Here is an 18657-nt window from a genome sequence, read left to right as displayed (position 1 = left end):
TTCCTTAATTGGATTGTATCACTGCAACTTCTAATATGTTGATTGTATTTGATTTCATATTTTATAAGATATTTTTAATCTACTTGGATTATTTATATAGTTTAAACATTTTAACAACGTGTGTTGATACACTATTTGAATCTCAGTGTTATTTATTTATCTTTTATTTTGTATTTCAATTTAAAAAATGTAGTTACTGTCACTAAAACCAATTTTTTCGTGTCAAATCTAAAAATAGATAAAAAAACACAACAAAAAACATCTTTGACTTTTTTTAATTTGATAAAAATAACCATCAGAAACTTGCCATGGCCGAGCAGAGAGGGGTGTAGTGTTGTTCGCCGCTCTCCAGTGAAATACTGCACATCTTTTCAGCCAACAAAACAATAAATAACAATCCGAGTTTGTTGTTTTTGACAAAGGTGGAATTGTAAACCCTCCTCAAACCCAAAGATGTGCTGCCGTCTGTCTCCTCCACACTTTGCAGGCTTCAATGAACTGCTCCCTATCTGCATTTCTTTCTCCTGACAGACGGATTTTAGCATGTGTGCACTTCTCACCATGCGCTAAAATACCTTCAAAATAAACACAGTTGAAAAACATACAGTATGCATAGAGAACAGAGCTGGAATGGATTGAACATGGAAGAAGTAATTTGCCTGCAGAGTGATTTCATTAACCTTCAAATCGTAACTGCCTGGTACAGCAAGTGCATGAAAAGCTTCTGGTTCTTTTCATATAGCGGGACAAAGAAAATGTTTGGCTGTATTAAATATAAGAGAGGGAAATGAGTCTGGAAGCAGCTCCGTCTTCTTCAGTCCGAGGGGTTCTGGATCACGATCAAGAAATAGTCCTTATCTGTGAAGAAAAAATAAAACCATTTAAATATAAAGTGAAGGATCTTCACTGCAGATAGCGCTGGGTATTATAACGATGCCTCATTCATATCACTTAGTCGATCCGTGTGATTATAAACACAAAGCACCCAAACAAGACTCTTAGATAAAACCCTTAAATTAAATCAGATTCAGAAAACATCTTATCAGAGACTAAAGTGTCCGACCAAAACATCAACAACTTTGAAGCTCGAGCTGCAGCTTTAAAGAGAGCCTATTCTGCTTTTAGAGGTGTTCCGTCTCCTGTGGTGTGTTCTATAGGTGTATGTAAATGGTCTGCAAAGGCTAGAATCCCTGTGTTAGTATCCTCACTATATCATCAGATTATTAAACACACAAGCTGCTCAGAAAAGCTTTACCCCAAGCTGCATAATAAACACCCTCAGGAGGCTGTAACCTGAGGTCTCACTGCAAATACAACTGAATTATTTTTAATGCCAACAGCTGATGCTAGAAAATACTCCCCTTGTTATGATTTTCACTTATGCAACCCTCTGACCAGGATTCACCATCTAAGAATGACTTCAGCTTTAAGCTCTACAAAAAACCACCACGCAAAACAGATGCGAAGCTCCATCACGACGAGGCTTTTCTTGAAAGATTATGATTTAATTTCTCCCACTAGTTTCTTAAAGCAGTGCTGAAATGTGTATATGTTCATTTAAATGGTTATAGGAATCTCTTCATGAAGTATTTTGAATTGGGATTCGCTGATTGTTAATTTCTACGCCGATACTGACCAACTATGAAGGAGCACAAATTCCTATAAATACCTTCGAAAAAACCCTGTTAAGCTGCAACACAATGACCTAGTGCTAACGTGAAAAGTACCTACAGTCAGAGGTCAGACTTTCCCGTCTGTTATAATCCATTGATTCTGAAGTCGGCCAATGTATCTGTGCATCCCTAATACGGTAGGTCAATTCTGCAGTCCCGGGGTTCAGTTTCCTGTCTACATGCTGATGCGTATTCCCGTCTCACCTGGAGCGATCATGATCTCGTTCTTCTTTGAGCGGATGCGCAGGAAGGTGAGGTCGTTCTGGGGGTCGATGTCTCGCACGGTGCTCCGGGCCTTCATCACCAGCTGGTGGATCAGTCCTGCGTACTGCACCGTGCTCGCGTTGTCCAGAGTCGTCTTCACGGGGATTCCTGAGGGGAAAGGGTTCATTCACACATACGCAAACAATTTAATTAGTAAACTAATTCATCATTGTGGACGGATGATCAACACAAATGGGTGGCGTTATAGCCAAAAAGCAACGAATGACATTGGGTAATCTGCAAGACACAAACAATATATTAAAAAATGTTGAATGTAACCCTAAAGGTTTTGTCCATCCTGGGGGATACAGTCATTTGAACAGACCTAAAAATGGGTCTAATAGCAATGTAATTAGGGTGTAATACGTGTCTAAATACAGAGCAATATAGGCGCAATAAAAGTCTAACTGGGCTGTAACACTGGTATAATATGGGTGCAATATTGCTGTTACATGGCTGTAATATGGGTCTCATACCAGTGTAAAATGGGTCTAATAAGGGTGTATTAATGCACCTATTGTTATTCCAACGTATAATGTGTCCGATATAAGGTTGATGGTTTTTACCTTCTGAGTTTACGATGATAATCCCCTGCACTCCTTTCTGGCTCTGGATCCTCTTCAGAGTTTCCTCCACTTCAGCCTGGGGACATGAGATAGCATCTCTTAATACAGGTGCAGGACTTATTAAAAGCCCCGGTAATATCAGAAACAATACGAAGAGTCTGGCTGCTATCAAAACAACCAAGAAGCTAGCAGTTTGCATCAAGCTAAACGACAACGCCCGGCTAGCATAAAGAAGCTAGCTAGTTAGCATTTTGTTAGAATCCCTCTTATTAAACTATGATTTCACAACAGTTACAGCACTAATATATACAAGAGTATGTTATACAAGTCGAGGCAGTGTTAGCTACTTACCATTTTCAGTATTTGAGCAGAGATCTGCGTGAGAAATGAGTCTCGATCTGACCAACAGCTAACACTGTTGTTGCTATGAGAAGCCACGTGACGTCACTGCCGGACAGGTGACGTCAGGCTGCGTTCGCGGTCCAGGGAACAACATTGGGAGAACGGGAAATACTAAAACTTAGACAATAAACATGTTTTTTACGGAAGAGGATTAGGGCCACATGAGAACACATTTGTGGGGATGTGACCAAAAGCACAAAACAAATGTAAATTCTGAGTTTTTTTTCAACGGAATTCCTTTTTTTGATTTCAGATTTCCCCCCCCCCCCATGAAAATCTCATAAATTTGAGACAAAAGTGATTTTTTGTTCTGAACCTTTGGTCACATAGCAAACATGTATTTTACTTGTGGCCCTAAAACCTCGTATAACGGGGTCCAATACATTCCTGCTGGTTCAACACCAAAATATGTCTTCTGTAAAAAACATTTTCTTTCTTTCTTAAACCAGTAAACGGAAAAGCGATTGCAATGCTTTTATTTTATTTTTACCTTTTACTTAATTGACAGAGGATCTTTGGAGCGTGGGGCAGAGTTAAACACCCATAACGTAAACGTCCATAATAATAATAATAAATCAGATTTATATAGCGCTCTTTACGGTACTCAAAGACGCTTTACATATTGCCCTATCAGAACTATGCGAACAGATCCGTTATTAATGTATACTAGGGTTCAAAAACAAAACCGGACCTGAGGGATCGGGAGGGGGCATGGTGATGGAGGAGGTCAGCAAGGTAGTGGGGGGGGGGGGGGGGCTAAGTTGATGAGGGCCTGGTAGGTGGTGAGTAAGATTTTGAAGTTGATTCGGTGTTTTATATATATATATATATATTATTGTTATTATTATTATTATTATTATTATTATTATTATTATTATTATTATTATTATTATTATTATTATTATATATATTGACTGCTGCTACGGTTGCTATGGGTGCTATCCTCCAAAGCTGGCCGCCACGCCCTAGAATGCACCACAGTTCCCATTCCCTATAGAAAGTCAGGGAGCTATTGGCAGAGGATCGATTTAGAAATTCTAAATAAATCTGGTTTCAAGCACTTCTGTGTTTTTGCGTTAATTGGAGGATCAGCGGTTCAATTACTCTGTTATGAAGCTATGTTTCTACTCTTACTAATGAAATAGATTATGTGAAATGGGTTAGGGTTAGAGTCAAGGCTTTCTGAGGCAGCTGCTCGGTTTACAGATATGTTGTGTTCATAAGGAGTGAATGTAAAGTGTGTGGGCGCGGCCACTGGGCTGGGTCAGGTCCGACATACTAACGCAGGCAAGACCGGAAGTCCAGAGGTAATACCTCCAGAATAAAACTAGGGAACTATCTGTAACATTACAAAAGTAACTTTTGAAATGCTGTTTATTATAACAGGATATTTTTATAATATAGTATTCTACTTTAGGAAAAAGTTTGTTTGTACAATATTTTAAGATACTAAGGTTTAATATTAAGACACTAATATATATTTTGAGATACCAAGTCTATTTTAAAATAGTTATTATTATTGTTGTTGCTGTTATTATTATTATTATTATTATGTAATTATGATCATTTTCAAGTTATTATTTTATTACAAATTGTATAGTTTTTAAGAAGCTAGTTTGAGAGACTAACGAATTATGTAAGGATACCAAGTCATTATTTAAAAATACTCCGTCATTATTTACAGATATTATGTTATTATTTTTATATACTCATGTATTATTTTGAGATACAAAATCACTATTGAGATACTAAGCTATTAATTTAAACACAAAGTCATTGTTCCAAGAAACTACGGTATTGTTGTTCCGCACTAATGAATTATTGTGAGACACCAAGTCATTAAGAACAAGTGGAAGACATGTTTAGATAATTTCCCGGGGTATCGGTACACCTACAGCGCTTTATGACAGCATGCTTTTATTGTTAAAAACAGAACCGGAAGTGGTCACTGCCTCGCGCTGACACACAGTAACTTGCTTTCCTCACGTTTACATTTGAGGTTTTCACCGAAACGAGTAAAAAGCAGAGGAGAAATGAACGGACAGGAGGAAGACCTCGGTGAGCAATCAGCTTGTTTTTAATGAATACTTTTACTCATCGAGAACTAACTTCAAACCGCTCCTCTTTCTGAGTTCACCAGTGTTCTGCAGTGGGGAGTTTAACTGGGAGTTAACACGGGAGAGGGTTCGACTGGCTTAGAAAAAGCGCCTTTTTTAATCCTGGTTACTCCCATGTACACATGAACTGTGCACCAGAGTCAGAGAGTCTGCTGGGGGAAAACCAGTTTAATCTCTGTATGGACTTCAGTCCAGTCCCCAGACACTGGTTTCAGGCTACCGTGGAGAACCAGGAATGTGCAGAGGTGGAGAAGTACTCAGGTCTTGTACTTGAGTAAAGTAGAAGTACTCAGGTCTTGTACTTGAGTAAAGTAGAAGTACTCAGATCTTGTACTTGAGTAAAGTAGAAGTACTCTGATCTTGTACTTGAGTAAAGTAGAAGTACTCAGGTCTTGTACTTGAGTAAAGTAGAAGTACTCAGGTCTTGTACTTGAGTAAAGTAGAAGTACCAGAGTGTAGGAATACTCTGTCACAGTAAAAGTATTCTAAATGTTCCTCCAGTGAAAGTAGAAAGTACTCTCCTCTAAATGTACTTAAAGTAGCGACAGTAAAAGTAGTCATTGTCTGATTGGTCCATTTCAGAATAATATCTCTGATATGTTTTATAATGATTGATCATTAAAGTGTTCTCAGAGCTGGTAAAGGTGCAGCTACTTTGAATGGCTTTGTATACTGCAGGGTAGCTGCTGGATTTACTGCAGGTGAACTAAAGTGTGTGTGTGTGTGTGTGTGTGTGTGTGTGTGTGTGTGTGTGTGTGTGTGTGTGTGTGTGTGTGTGTGTGTGTGTGTGTGTGTGTGTGTGTGTGTGTGAGTCGGTGATGTCCCCACACACACCTTCTGCTGCAGAAACCATGACAATGTGAGAAACAAGGACCAGTCACATCCATGACTAAGACTTATTACATGGGTTAAGAAATGGAAACAGCCATTACTAAATGTTCTTCTTGAAAAAGGAAGAAATTGCAAATAGTATTTGGACTGATATTTCAAAAATAAAAACAGGGTTTCTACTTTAAAGGTAGAAGAACGTTTGAGCTCCAAAGCACTTCGAGGTATTTCACTTTAACAACCTGCACTGAATATGGCTCTCACAGCGATGTGGATACTGCTCTGGTCTGTATTGCCATTTCGATAGGATTTCCATTAATTGTGCAGCTCTTCTTCAGATTCAGAATCAGAATCATCTACACCGGGGAAGCATTGAGATGATTACGACAGCAGAAGTGTGGGAAGAAGTAAACACATGTCTCAGTATGCACTCGTTAATAACACAATAAGTAAAAGAAACAGCAGGTAGGTAGAGTCTGACCGCTGCAGGAAGGAATCATGTGAATCTGTGTTTAATCATGAGCTGAATTACATTTCCTGTCGTGCATTCGTCCCGTCTAGCCTCCACGTCTCAGTGCATGTGATCCATCTGGGTTAAAGTGATAACTGCGCTCACTCAGAGTCGGAGAGCAGGAGTGCTGTGGGTGCATTGTGCAATGAGAGCCTCAGTCATTGCTCGGCTTTATTGTCCTCATTTGTTTTTAACTTGCATTCCTCCTCCCCCCTCTCTCCCTCTCTCCTTTAATAAATCCCTCTCTCCTTCCTTTCCCTCGTGTTGTTCTCACATCCATCTCAAACTGCAGGGAAACACCTTCTCGCTGCTATTTATTCCCTCAGACGGAGGTATTGTGTACTCCACTCGGACTCTGCTGTATTTATATCTGCCGCAGCCCGATGAAAACATGACGCACGCTCAGAGAGCTGCACGGAGCCCCGGAAGTCTCCAATCAGAGGCTATTGTGGTTATTTATGTCACGTTACATTGATGTGTATTACCCCAGAGGGGGGGGGGGGACTCAGGTCCTGTACCAGGGAAAAGTAGAAGTACTCAGATCTTGTACTTGAGTAAAGTAGAAGTACTCAGATCTTGTTCTTGCGTAAAAGTAGAAGTACTCAGATCTTGTACTTGAGTAAAGTAGAAGTACTCAGATCTTGTACTTAAGTAAAAGTAGAAGTACTCAGATCTTGTTCTTGCGTAAAGTAGAAGTACTCAGATCTTGTACTTAAGTAAAGTAGAAGTACTCAGATCTTGTACTTGAGTAAAAGTAGAAGTACTCAGATCTTGTTCTTGCGTAAAGTAGAAGTACTCAGATCTTGTACTTGAGTAAAGTAGAAGTACTCAGATCTTGTACTTAAGTAAAAGTAGAAGTACTCAGATCTTGTACTTGAGTAAAAGTAGAAGTACTCAGATCTTGTACTTAAGTAAAAGTAGAAGTACTCAGATCTTGTTCTTGCATAAAGTAGAAGTACTCAGGTCTTGTACTTGAGTAAAAGTAGAAGTACTCAGATCTTGTACTTAAGTAAAAGTAGAAGTACTCAGATCTTGTTCTTGCGTAAAAGTAGAAGTACTCAGATCTTGTACTTGAGTAAAAGTAGAAGTACTCAGATCTTGTACTTGAGTAAAAGTAGAAGTACTCAGATCTTGTACTTGAGTAAAGTAGAAGTACTCAGATCTTGTACTTGAGTAAAAGTAGAAGTACTCAGATCTTGTACTTGAGTAAAGTAGAAGTACTCAGATCTTGTACTTGAGTAAAGTAGAAGTACTCAGGTCTTGTACTTGAGTAAAGTAGAAGTACTCAGATCTTGTACTTGAGTAAAGTAGAAGTACTCAGATCTTGTACTTGAGTAAAGTAGAAGTACTCAGATCTTGAGTAAAAGTAGAAGTACTCAGATCTTGTACTTGAGTAAAGTAGAAGTACTCAGATCTGGTACTTGAGTAAAGTAGAAGTACTCAGATCTTGTACTTGAGTAAAGTAGAAGTACTCAGGTCTTGTACTTGAGTAAAGTAGAAGTACTCAGATCTTGTACTTGAGTAAAAGTAGAAGTACTCAGATCTTGAGTAAAAGTAGAAGTACTCAGATCTTGTACTTGAGTAAAGTAGAAGTACTCAGATCTGGTACTTGAGTAAAGTAGAAGTACTCAGATCTTGTACTTGAGTAAAGTAGAAGTACTCAGGTCTTGTACTTGAGTAAAGTAGAAGTACTCAGGTCTTGTACTTGAGTAAAGTAGAAGTACTCAGATCTTGTACTTGAGTAAAGTAGAAGTACTCAGATCTTGTACTTGAGTAAAGTAGAAGTACTCAGATCTTGTACTTGTACAGCAACTGAGAAGGCCCGATCACCCCAGGTCCGGCGCGCTGTCCGGGGGACTTGCAGTAGGTTGGCAGAGACGGACCTGAGGGATCGGGAGGGGGCATGGTGATGGAGGAGGTCAGCAAGGTAGGGGGGGGGGGGCTAAGTTGATGAGGGCCTGGTAGGTGGTGAGTAAGATTTTGAAGTTGATTCGGTGTTTTATTGGAAGCCAATGAAGTTCACGGAGGACAGGGGTGATGTGTTCTCTGGGGCGGGTAGCGGTGAGGAGGCGTGCAGCAGAGTTCTGGACATGTTGGAGTTTATTGAGGACTTTGGTGGTGCCGTAGAGAAGACTGTTGCAATAGTCGAGCCTGGATGTAATGAATGTATGGATGAGTGTCTCTGCAGCGGTAGTGGACAGGTTGGGGCGGAGGCGGGCGATATTTCGGAGGTGGTGAAAGGCATAATAGATAATAACTAAGCATGTGGCTTCAAAGCTCGGTCCTTGAAGCCTTTGTTTCCTTCTCCCTGATATGTTTTATAGACAGTCATGTTCTAACAATGGGAATGCACTGTTCTGAAGAGGGGTGGACCGAGGGGCAGGAAGAGACGGTGCATTCTTTAGGAAACGGGTTTCAGCCCGGAGTCACAGACGAGACAAGGGTGGTTCTTTACACATTTCAAGAGAGAGGACTCTTTAAAGTAGAGACTCTACATACTGATATACACCTGAACATCAGCAGGAGAGGACTCTTTAAAGTAGAGACACTACATACTGATATACACCTGAACATCAGCAGGAGAGGACTCTTTAAAGTAGAGACACTACATACTGATATACACCTGAACATCAGCAGGAGAGGACTCTTTAAAGTAGAGACATCTACATACTGATATACACCTGAACATCAGCAGGAGAGGACTCTTTAAAGTAGAGACTCTACATACTGATATACACCTGAACATCAGCAGGAGAGGACTCTTTAAAGTAGAGACACTACATACTGATATACACCTGAACATCAGCAGGAGAGGACTCTTTAAAGTAGAGACACTACATACTGATATACACCTGAACATCAGCAGGAGAGGACTCTTTAAAGTAGAGACTCTACATACTGATATACACCTGAACATCAGCAGGAGAGGACTCTTTAAAGTAGAGACTCTACATACTGATATACACCTGAACATCAGCAGGAGAGGACTCTTTAAAGTAGAGACTCTACATACTGATATACACCTGAACATCAGCAGGAGAGGACTCTTTAAAGTAGAGACACTACATACTGATATACACCTGAACATCAGCAGGAGAGGACTCTTTAAAGTAGAGACTCTACATACTGATATACACCTGAACATCAGCAGGAGAGGACTCTTTAAAGTAGAGACACTACATACTGATATACACCTGAACATCAGCAGGAGAGGACTCTTTAAAGTAGAGACTCTACATACTGATATACACCTGAACATCAGCAGGAGAGGACTCTTTAAAGTAGAGACGCTACATACTGATATACACCTGAACATCAGCAGGAGAGGACTCTTTAAAGTAGAGCCTCTACATACTGATATACACCTGAACATCAGCAGGAGAGGACTCTTTAAAGTAGAGACACTACATACTGATATACACCTGAACATCAGCAGGAGAGGACTCTTTAAAGTAGAGACTCTACATACTGATATACACCTGAACATCAGCAGGAGAGGACTCTTTAAAGTAGAGACACTACATACTGATATACACCTGAACATCAGCAGGAGAGGACTCTTTAAAGTAGAGACACTACATACTGATATACACCTGAACATCAGCAGGAGAGGACTCTTTAAAGTAGAGACTCTACATACTGATATACACCTGAACATCAGCAGGAGAGGACTCTTTAAAGTAGAGACACTACATACTGATATACACCTGAACATCAGCAGGAGAGGACTCTTTAAAGTAGAGACACTACATACTGATATACACCTGAACATCAGCAGGAGAGGACTCTTTAAAGTAGAGACTCTACATACTGATATACACCTGAACATCAGCAGGAGAGGACTCTTTAAAGTAGAGACTCTACATACTGATATACACCTGAACATCAGCAGGAGAGGACTCTTTAAAGTAGAGGCTCTACATACTGATATACACCTGAACATCAGCAGGAGAGGACTCTTTAAAGTAGAGACACTACATACTGATATACACCTGAACATCAGCAGGAGAGGACTCTTTAAAGTAGAGACTCTACATACTGATATACACCTGAACATCAGCAGGAGAGGACTCTTTAAAGTAGAGACACTACATACTGATATACACCTGAACATCAGCAGGAGAGGACTCTTTAAAGTAGAGACTCTACATACTGATATACACCTGAACATCAGCAGGAGAGGACTCTTTAAAGTAGAGGCTCTACATACTGAAACGACCTGAACATCAGCAGAGAGGACTCTTTAAAGTAGAGACACTCCTTCTCTCCTCAGGTGCGTTTGATCCAAACATCCCGGAGGAAGGGGCCCTCAGCGCCCCCCCCTGGCTTCCTGGATGATGTGCACGGATACCTGGGCCACAAAGGAGGTGAGTCTTTCATGTCTATCCTCTTTTTACATTTTCCTTTACACGTTTCCCCAACAATCACCTCCTATACTTTGTGTTTCTAGAGGGGGACAACCCGTTGTACCCGCCCCCGCCTGCCTACGTCCCGCAGCCTGAACTCAACAAGAACACGCTGGTGCCCGACGTCAAGTAACAGCCGTTCATACATCTTTCTTTTGCTGATGATTCTGGGCTTTACTTTCCAGAGATGTCTGTGGATCTGATGGGCTTTTTTGTTTTGCTCCTGCAGGGTCCCCACCGTGTCGGAGGACGTTGCCAGAGAAGCCCTGCTGAAGTTTGTGGAGTCAAAGTGGCGCTACAGCTCCAAACCAGCCAGGAACTTGGTCTTCAAAGAGCTCAAACCCATCACGGTGTACAGGGTAGGAGCACATGTCTCACACTAGGGGCCGTCGTGGTGGGGACACTTTTTATCAGAGAGAGAACAAACAAGAACTATTGTTTTGCCCCCCTCACACCATGCACTGACACCTGAACACACCTGAGGACCGTGAGATACAGCCACAAGTGTGAAGCTAGCTGCTCGAGATGCATTTCATACATATTCTCTTACGCTCACACATCTTTATCTTTAAGTGGAGCTGTAGCTAGCTCTCTCAGGGCTCCGCTAGTTATGGTGACCACCGACCAATTTAGGAAGTCATGTGACCTTAGCATTTTGCACGTAGTCTCTCAATCTTGACGCGATTATTTCCCGACTCTCTTCCTTCTGCAGTATCGACTGGAGACGTACACAGAGACCAGAACCAGCGCCTGGGAGTTTGAACCCTTCACTGGTAAAACTTCCGTCACGTTACTGAAACATGAGGTCTTGGCTCTGTTCTGCTTTCGGGGGTTCCCTCTGCTGCAGTGTTTTGTAAATCACATCATAGCATCATAGAACAGCACACTCCCTCGAAATGTTTGAAAGGTCATTAAAGGTCTTTTAGTATGGCTGGTATTATTGTCCATGTTTCATTTTTTCAGCTTTGCTTTTGTTTTACATTTGAATTTGTTGTCTCCACAGGGCAGGTGGTGGACGGTCCTCAGTACGGAGTGAGTCCTCCTCCCTGGGACATCCCCGTGATGCTGCCTCAGAGATACAGCGACCGGGTGGACAAGATCCGCGTGCCGCACTCGTCCTTCGTGAAGGTAACGCTCTGTTTCTAGATGCATACCTGAAAGACATTAACCGACCATAAAAGCTTAAAGACCACAGAAGAGTGCAGAAAGACTACAAATCCACAACAACTTGAAATGCTGAAAGACTACAGAGTGATGAAAAAAGATTACGAGTTGAACCAAAACAACCAAAAAGCGATTCTTAAAGACTAGTGATCGACCGATTTCTAAGCTGTTTAGCTTAGCTGAAATGTTGCCATACACTTTGAAATTGGAAACAGGAATGCTAAATGCATGCCGTGCTCTATATGTGATTGCAACTACTAAGCAAGTGTGTGGGTCCGAATGGAAAATGAGAATGCCGAATGCCTCGTCTATAAAACTGCTTGCCGGTATATTTAGGGAGCTGCAGACGCAGTTGTAGGCAATGTATGCGTAGCTGTTACAGGAACACTGGTCATAGGATTAAGTAATGCCGATTGCGGACGTGGTTCCTTAGCGTTTGTGGGAGTTTCATTCAGCGACCACCTGGCTGAGGGATGGACGCGTGTCGTGTTCCCCCTGAAAGACGAGAGAGATGTAATAAAAGAAAAATAAAGGTTCCTTTTCTAAATTGAGACATTTGTAATAATGATTTGTCATTTTTATTATGTTAAATTGAGGGAGCAAAAACAGACATCGGTTACAAATATCGGCCACATAAAATCGGCAGCCCGTATCGGTCATCGGCTAAAGCTGGTGGGGGAAAAAAAGGAAATCCATATCGGTCGATCGTTATTAAAGACTACAAAGTGATGAAAAATGACTACTCAAAGACTTCAAATAACCAAAAAGCGACGCTTGAAGACTACATAAGGGTGCATAAAGACCACAACGTATAAAAAATACCTCAAAACGACCTGAAAGACTCAAAACGACCTGAAAGACTCAAAACGACCTGAAAGACTCAAAACGACCTGAAAGACTCTGAAAGACTCAAAACGACCTGAAAGACTCAAACGACCTGAAAGACTCAAAACGCCCTGAAAGACTCTGAAAGACTCAAACCGACCTGAAAGACTCAAAACGACCTGAAAGACTCAAACGACCTGAAAGACTCAAAACGACCTGAAAGCGGCTCTTAAAGACTACAAAGTGATGAAAAATGACCCGGAACAACCTTTCTAGAGATGCTGAAAGTCTTCAAAGGGAGTGAAGAACTCTACACGGCGTCTATGAGTTTCCTTTTTAGTGTGTCAGAGTGATGGTGACTGTGTGTGTGTTCTAGATGTGTCACAAGTGCAACGGCTGTGGGAGAACCCGCTGTGTCGGCTGCCACGGAAGAGGCCAGGTGAGTCTTATGAGGGCTGGGTAACATGAGCCGGACAAAAGCCTCACAATCTAGAAGTTATATATATATTATATCGGGATATAGGTCATGCTCTGAGCTCCTTATATCCACATTGCTGGTGTTTCTAAACTAAAGACCCTACAAGAAAGGCTCAATATTTGGCATATTTCCCCCGAAAATGGAAAGAGGAATCAGTCAGTGTTTTCAGAAAGTGTCGGGAGTGAAATACTGTATCATTCACAGTCCTGACTTTGTTTTATATGGAAAGTAAGAGATCTTTTAACTTCTCTCCGACTGCAGAAGCGCTGTCCGTTCTGCCACGGTCACGGTCGCTCCAGAAACAAACGCTGCACCTCCTGCCACGGCCGAGGACGCAAGAGGTGAGAGTCTGAGTCTGCAAAAAAAGACTACTGAGAGTTTTGAAAAATCTAAACGGGAGTAAAAGAGTTAAGGAAGATCTGATTGGACAGAAAGGCAGAACATTTAGAGACTAGATCTGTTGTGTATCTGCAGGTTGACGGCATTATAGAAAACTGAGAGCTGTGGAAACGCTGTACACTTCCCCCACAAAAGGATGTCCTATTCTGAGTTTTAGTGAGAGTATAATACTATCACATCTGTTGCTTTGGTCTGTTTCCCCCCCTCAGGTGCTTCTCCTGCAGCGGGATGGGCTATAAGACCTGCTCTGTATGTCAGGGCAGCCAGAACATGCTGCACTTCATCCAGCTCACCGTTACATGGTAGGTCCAGAATCCTGAGCGACTCTTCCTTGTGATGGCATGTTTAATAGTATGTGTTTTTGTGTTTGCAGGAAGAACAACGTAACCAATTTTATTCCCGACCGCCAGCCGGATTTCCCAGACAAGAACTTTGAGAACGTTTCAGGAGATCCCTTCTTCATCGATGAGTGTAACCTGGTAGAAACCCCCGCTGCTCACTGCCTGCTCAGCATCGAACAGCAGGGAGTTCAGTCGGGTTGATCCTCTGTGTTTCCTCTTCCTCCAGGTTTACCCCATCCAGGGTTTCCCCGATCAGGAGATCTGCGATGTTTCTAGAAAGATGATTGGCGAAGACTACAGTCGCTTCAGTTCCACCAGCCGCATCCTGCAGCAGGTACGAAGAAACATGGACTGTGAAAGGACTGAAAGGACTATGAAAGGACTGAAAGGACTATGAAAGGACTATGAAAGTACTGAAAGGACTATGAAAGGACTGTGAAAGGACTGTGAAAGGACTGAAAGGACTGAAAGGACTGTGAAAGGACTGAAAGGACTGAAAGGACTGTGAAAGGACTGAAAGGACTATGAAAGGACTGTGAAAGGACTGAAAGGACTATGAAAGGACTGTGAAAGGACTGAAAGGACTGTGAAAGGACTGAAAGGACTACGAAAGGACTATGAAAGGACTACGAAAGGACTGTGAAAGGACTATGAAAGGACTATGTAAGGACTGAAAGGACTATGAAAGGACTCTGTAAGGACTGAAAGGACTGAAAGGACTATGAAAGGACTGTGAAAGGACTGAAAGGACTGTGAAAGGACTGAAAGGACTACGAAAGGACTATGAAAGGACTACGAAAGGACTGTGAAAGGACTTGAAAGGACTATGTAAGGACTGAAAGGACTATGAAAGGACTGCAAGGACTATGAAAGGACTATGAAAGGACTGGAAAGGACTGTGAAAGGACTGAAAGGACTATGAAAGGACTGAAAGGACTGTGAAAGGACTGTGAAAGGACTATGAAAGGACTGAAAGGACTGTGAAAGGACTGAAAGGACTGTGAAAGGACTATGAAAGGACTGAAAGGACTGAAAGGACTGTGAAAGGACTATGAAAGGACTGAAAGGACTATGAAAGGACTGTGAAAGGACTATGAAAGGACTACGAAAGGACTATGAAAGGACTATGAAAGGACTATGAAAGGACTGAAAGGACTGTGAAAGGACTGAAAGGACTATGAAAGGACTATGAAAGGACTATGAAAGGACTATGAAAGGACTGAAAGGACTGTGAAAGGACTGAAAGGACTGTGAAAGGACTGAAAGGACTGAAAGGACTATGAAAGGACTATGAAAGGACTGAAAGGACTATGAAAGGACTGAAAGGACTGTGAAAGGACTATGAAAGGACTGAAAGGACTGTGAAAGGACTATGAAAGGACTATGAAAGGACTGTGAAAGGACTATGAAAGGACTATGAAAGGACTGAAAGGACTATGAAAGGACTGAAAGGACTGTGAAAGGACTGAAAGGACTGAAAGGACTATGAAAGGACTATGAAAGGACTGAAAGGACTATGAAAGGACTGAAAGGACTGTGAAAGGACTATGAAAGGACTGAAAGGACTGTGAAAGGACTATGAAAGGACTATGAAAGGACTGTGAAAGGACTATGAAAGGACTATGAAAGGACTGAAAGGACTATGAAAGGACTATGAAAGGACTGAAAGGACTGAAAAGACTGAAAGGACTGTGAAAGGACTGAAAGGACTATGAAAGGACTGAAAGGACTGTGAAAGGACTGAAAGGACTATGAAAGGACTATGAAAGGACTGAAAGGACTATGAAAGGACTGTGAAAGGACTATGAAAGGACTGAAAGGACTATGAAAGGACTATGAAAGGACTGAAAGGACTATGAAAGGACTGAAAGGACTGTGAAAGGACTATGAAAGGACTGAAAGGACTATGAAAGGACTGAAAGGACTATGAAAGGACTATGAAAGGACTGAAAGGACTGTGAAAGGACTATGAAAGGACTGAAAGGACTGAAAGGACTGTGAAAGGACTGAAAGGACTGAAAGAACTGTGAAAGGACTGTGAAAGGACTGTGAAAGGACTATGAAAGGACTGAAAGGACTATGAAAGGACTGAAAGGACTATGAAAGGACTGAAAGGACTATGAAAGGACTATGAAAGGACTGAAAGGACTATGAAAGGACTGTGAAAGGACTATGAAAGGACTGAAAGGACTATGAAAGGACTGAAAGGACTGTGAAAGGACTGTGAAAGGACTATGAAAGGACTGAAAGGACTATGAAAGGACTGAAAGGACTATGAAAGGACTATGAAAGGACTGAAAGAACTGTGAAAGGACTATGAAAGGACTGAAAGGACTATGAAAGGACTATGAAAGGACTACGAAAGGACTGAAAGGACTGTGAAAGGACTATGAAAGGACTGGGAAAGGACTATGAAAGGACTATGAAAGGACTGAAAGGACTACGAAAGGACTGAAAGGACTGTGAAAGGACTATGAAAGGACTGAAAGGACTGTGAAAGGACTATGAAAGGACTATGAAAGGACTGAAAGGACTACGAAAGGACTGAAAGGACTATGAAAGGACTGAAAGGACTATGAAAGGACTATGAAAGGACTGAAAGGACTGTGAAAGGACTATGAAAGGACTGAAAGGACTACGAAAGGACTGAAAGGACTACGAAAGGACTGAAAGGACTATGAAAGGACTATGAAAGGACTGTGAAAGGACTGAAAGGACTATGAAAGGACTGTGAAAGGACTATGAAAGGACTATGAAAGGACTATGAAAGGACTGTGAAAGGACTGAAAGGACTATGAAAGGACTGTGAAAGGACTATGAAAGGACTATGAAAGGACTGAAAGGACTATGAAAGGACTGTGAAAGGACTATGAAAGGACTATGAAAGGACTGTGAAAGGACTGAAAGGACTATGAAAGGACTGAAAGGACTATGAAAGGACTGAAAGGACTATGAAAGGACTATGATCCCATGCAGGAAGAGTAGAACAAGTGTTGAATCTGCAGAGTGATGCATGATGGAGGAGAGAGAGGACACTCACACCCCGTGTTTCCCTCTCTGCAGCGGCAGACCATCGAGCTGGTTCCTCTCACCCACGCTCTCTACACCTACAGCGGGAAGGACTACAGCTTCTACGTGTACGGGATGGAGAACCAGGTGTTCGCTGCCAAATATCCCTCCGCCTGCTCCATCTTATAAACACGTATGCTAACATGTTTAACCCCAAAGTCATGTGGAGCTTCACCGTCGTCCATCACCAAAGACCTGTAGATGAATCGTACTGTCTGTTTGATACGGTGCGTTCAAAGACCCAACAAAGCGTTCACGTTATCCGGAAACATGTCAAATTAAGACTAAATGTTGTTCTTATGCATGTTTCACAGAAACACGCACCCTATCTTCAGGAAGAGAAGTGCCATCAGGGTTTCACAGATGGTCTAAATTCTGAAGCAGGAATCTTTAATTGTTATTGAAGAGTCGCCAAATAAAGGCTCTAAAATGACTTATTAGTGAGAACCAACATTTACCTTTGACAATATGTTACATTAACATCATATTTACTGTGTATATATATATATATATATTACGCCTTCATTTATCACAGTGGACATGGCTTGTGTATCTCCACATTCCCAATTAAAGAAGCAGGCATTACAGGACGAGTGCAGAGCAACTAATCAAACGATTTCAAAATAAGAGGAGATATTCGTCTGTACCGAGGCCCCAGCATTTCCTACTCATTTTACAGCCTGTTGATTATAAATATATGTAGAATTCTTTATTTAGTGGGTGTTTGATCTTCTTTCTATGTTAGAGTTTGCAGGACGTTGCTTTTGTAAGGATTTTACCACTGTAACATGTTAAGAACATACAAGTTTAAAGACATACAACAACTGTACATTTGATTTGAAATGTTCTTAATGCTCTTTGTACTGCAGAGTGACGCCCAACACAGACTACTCATGACCTGGGGCGGTTTAGGATGGCGTTTAGTATGTTCTTGGTATGACAGAAGCGTGTGTCCTGACTGGATTTAGGAAGAAGAATCATATTTTAGGATAAAAAGCCTCTTCCTGGGTCAGTGATCAGAATTTGATACTCATTTTTACAGCCTTTTTATTATACAGAAGTATGATCATGTAGATTAGGTTTTTTTATGTGGGTTTTATCCCCTTTGTATGTTAGATGTCTTCATGTCTCTCAGGTTTCTGTGTAAAATCCATCCACATGTGAGGTCAGTTTGCAGGACGTTGTCTTTGTATGTCTCTGTGTTTGAAGGAGTTTACCACCTTTAACTGTAAAGGAAATACATGATTAAAGATACAGTACGTAAAGCTGGAGAGTACTTCCCTCCTTTACGCCACACCTCCATAAGTATATGACTTTATAACACGTCTCATAACCATTCATAATAAAAGGATGTCGTGGTGTCAGTGTCTGAGTCGCTGTCCTTTCTCTAAAGCTGGGAAAACATTCTGAAAGCATTGAGCAACCAAGGAAGCGTTGAACTTTGTGGTCACTGTTTTTGTCCCTAATCCTCTTCCGTAGATAATAATACTCAGATATTATGCGGAAAAATAAATACGAGACTCAGAAAGTAAAGCTTCTAATGGAGCACGTTTTACTTCCTCCATCTATCATCCATCCATCCATCCATCTATCATCCATCCATCCATCTATCAT

The 18657-nt window shown here is 41.4% G+C and overlaps 2 protein-coding genes across 2 annotated transcripts; one reads left to right on the top strand and one right to left on the bottom strand.

Moving 5' to 3' along the window:
* Nucleotides 1–259: 259 nt before the first annotated feature.
* dynlrb1 (dynein, light chain, roadblock-type 1) lies at nucleotides 260–2996 on the bottom strand. Its single transcript, XM_063912079.1, has 4 exons — nucleotides 2855–2996; nucleotides 2504–2579; nucleotides 1878–2045; nucleotides 260–858 (listed from the first exon to the last, which is right to left on the bottom strand). The coding sequence occupies exons 1-4, from the start codon at nucleotides 2855–2857 to the stop codon at nucleotides 815–817; spliced, it is 291 nt and encodes a 96-aa protein (XP_063768149.1). The 5' UTR covers nucleotides 2858–2996; the 3' UTR covers nucleotides 260–814.
* A 1942-nt stretch (nucleotides 2997–4938) lies between these two features.
* ssuh2.1 (ssu-2 homolog, tandem duplicate 1) lies at nucleotides 4939–18407 on the top strand. The gene is given in 13 exon segments (XM_063909923.1): nucleotides 4939–4963; nucleotides 10635–10663; nucleotides 10665–10728; nucleotides 10812–10896; nucleotides 10997–11126; nucleotides 11480–11540; nucleotides 11771–11895; nucleotides 13133–13195; nucleotides 13496–13575; nucleotides 13843–13935; nucleotides 14007–14112; nucleotides 14201–14308; nucleotides 17038–18407. Coding segments are annotated over 13 exon segments (1104 nt in total). The 3' UTR covers nucleotides 17173–18407.
* Nucleotides 18408–18657: the final 250 nt, after the last annotated feature.

The sequence above is a fragment of the Eleginops maclovinus genome, chromosome 20, assembly GCF_036324505.1.
Source record: "Eleginops maclovinus isolate JMC-PN-2008 ecotype Puerto Natales chromosome 20, JC_Emac_rtc_rv5, whole genome shotgun sequence".
Lineage (NCBI taxonomy): Eukaryota > Metazoa > Chordata > Actinopteri > Perciformes > Eleginopidae > Eleginops > Eleginops maclovinus.
The sequence above is the reverse complement of the archived record's forward strand: the minus strand, read 5'-3'. Positions and strand labels throughout refer to the sequence as shown.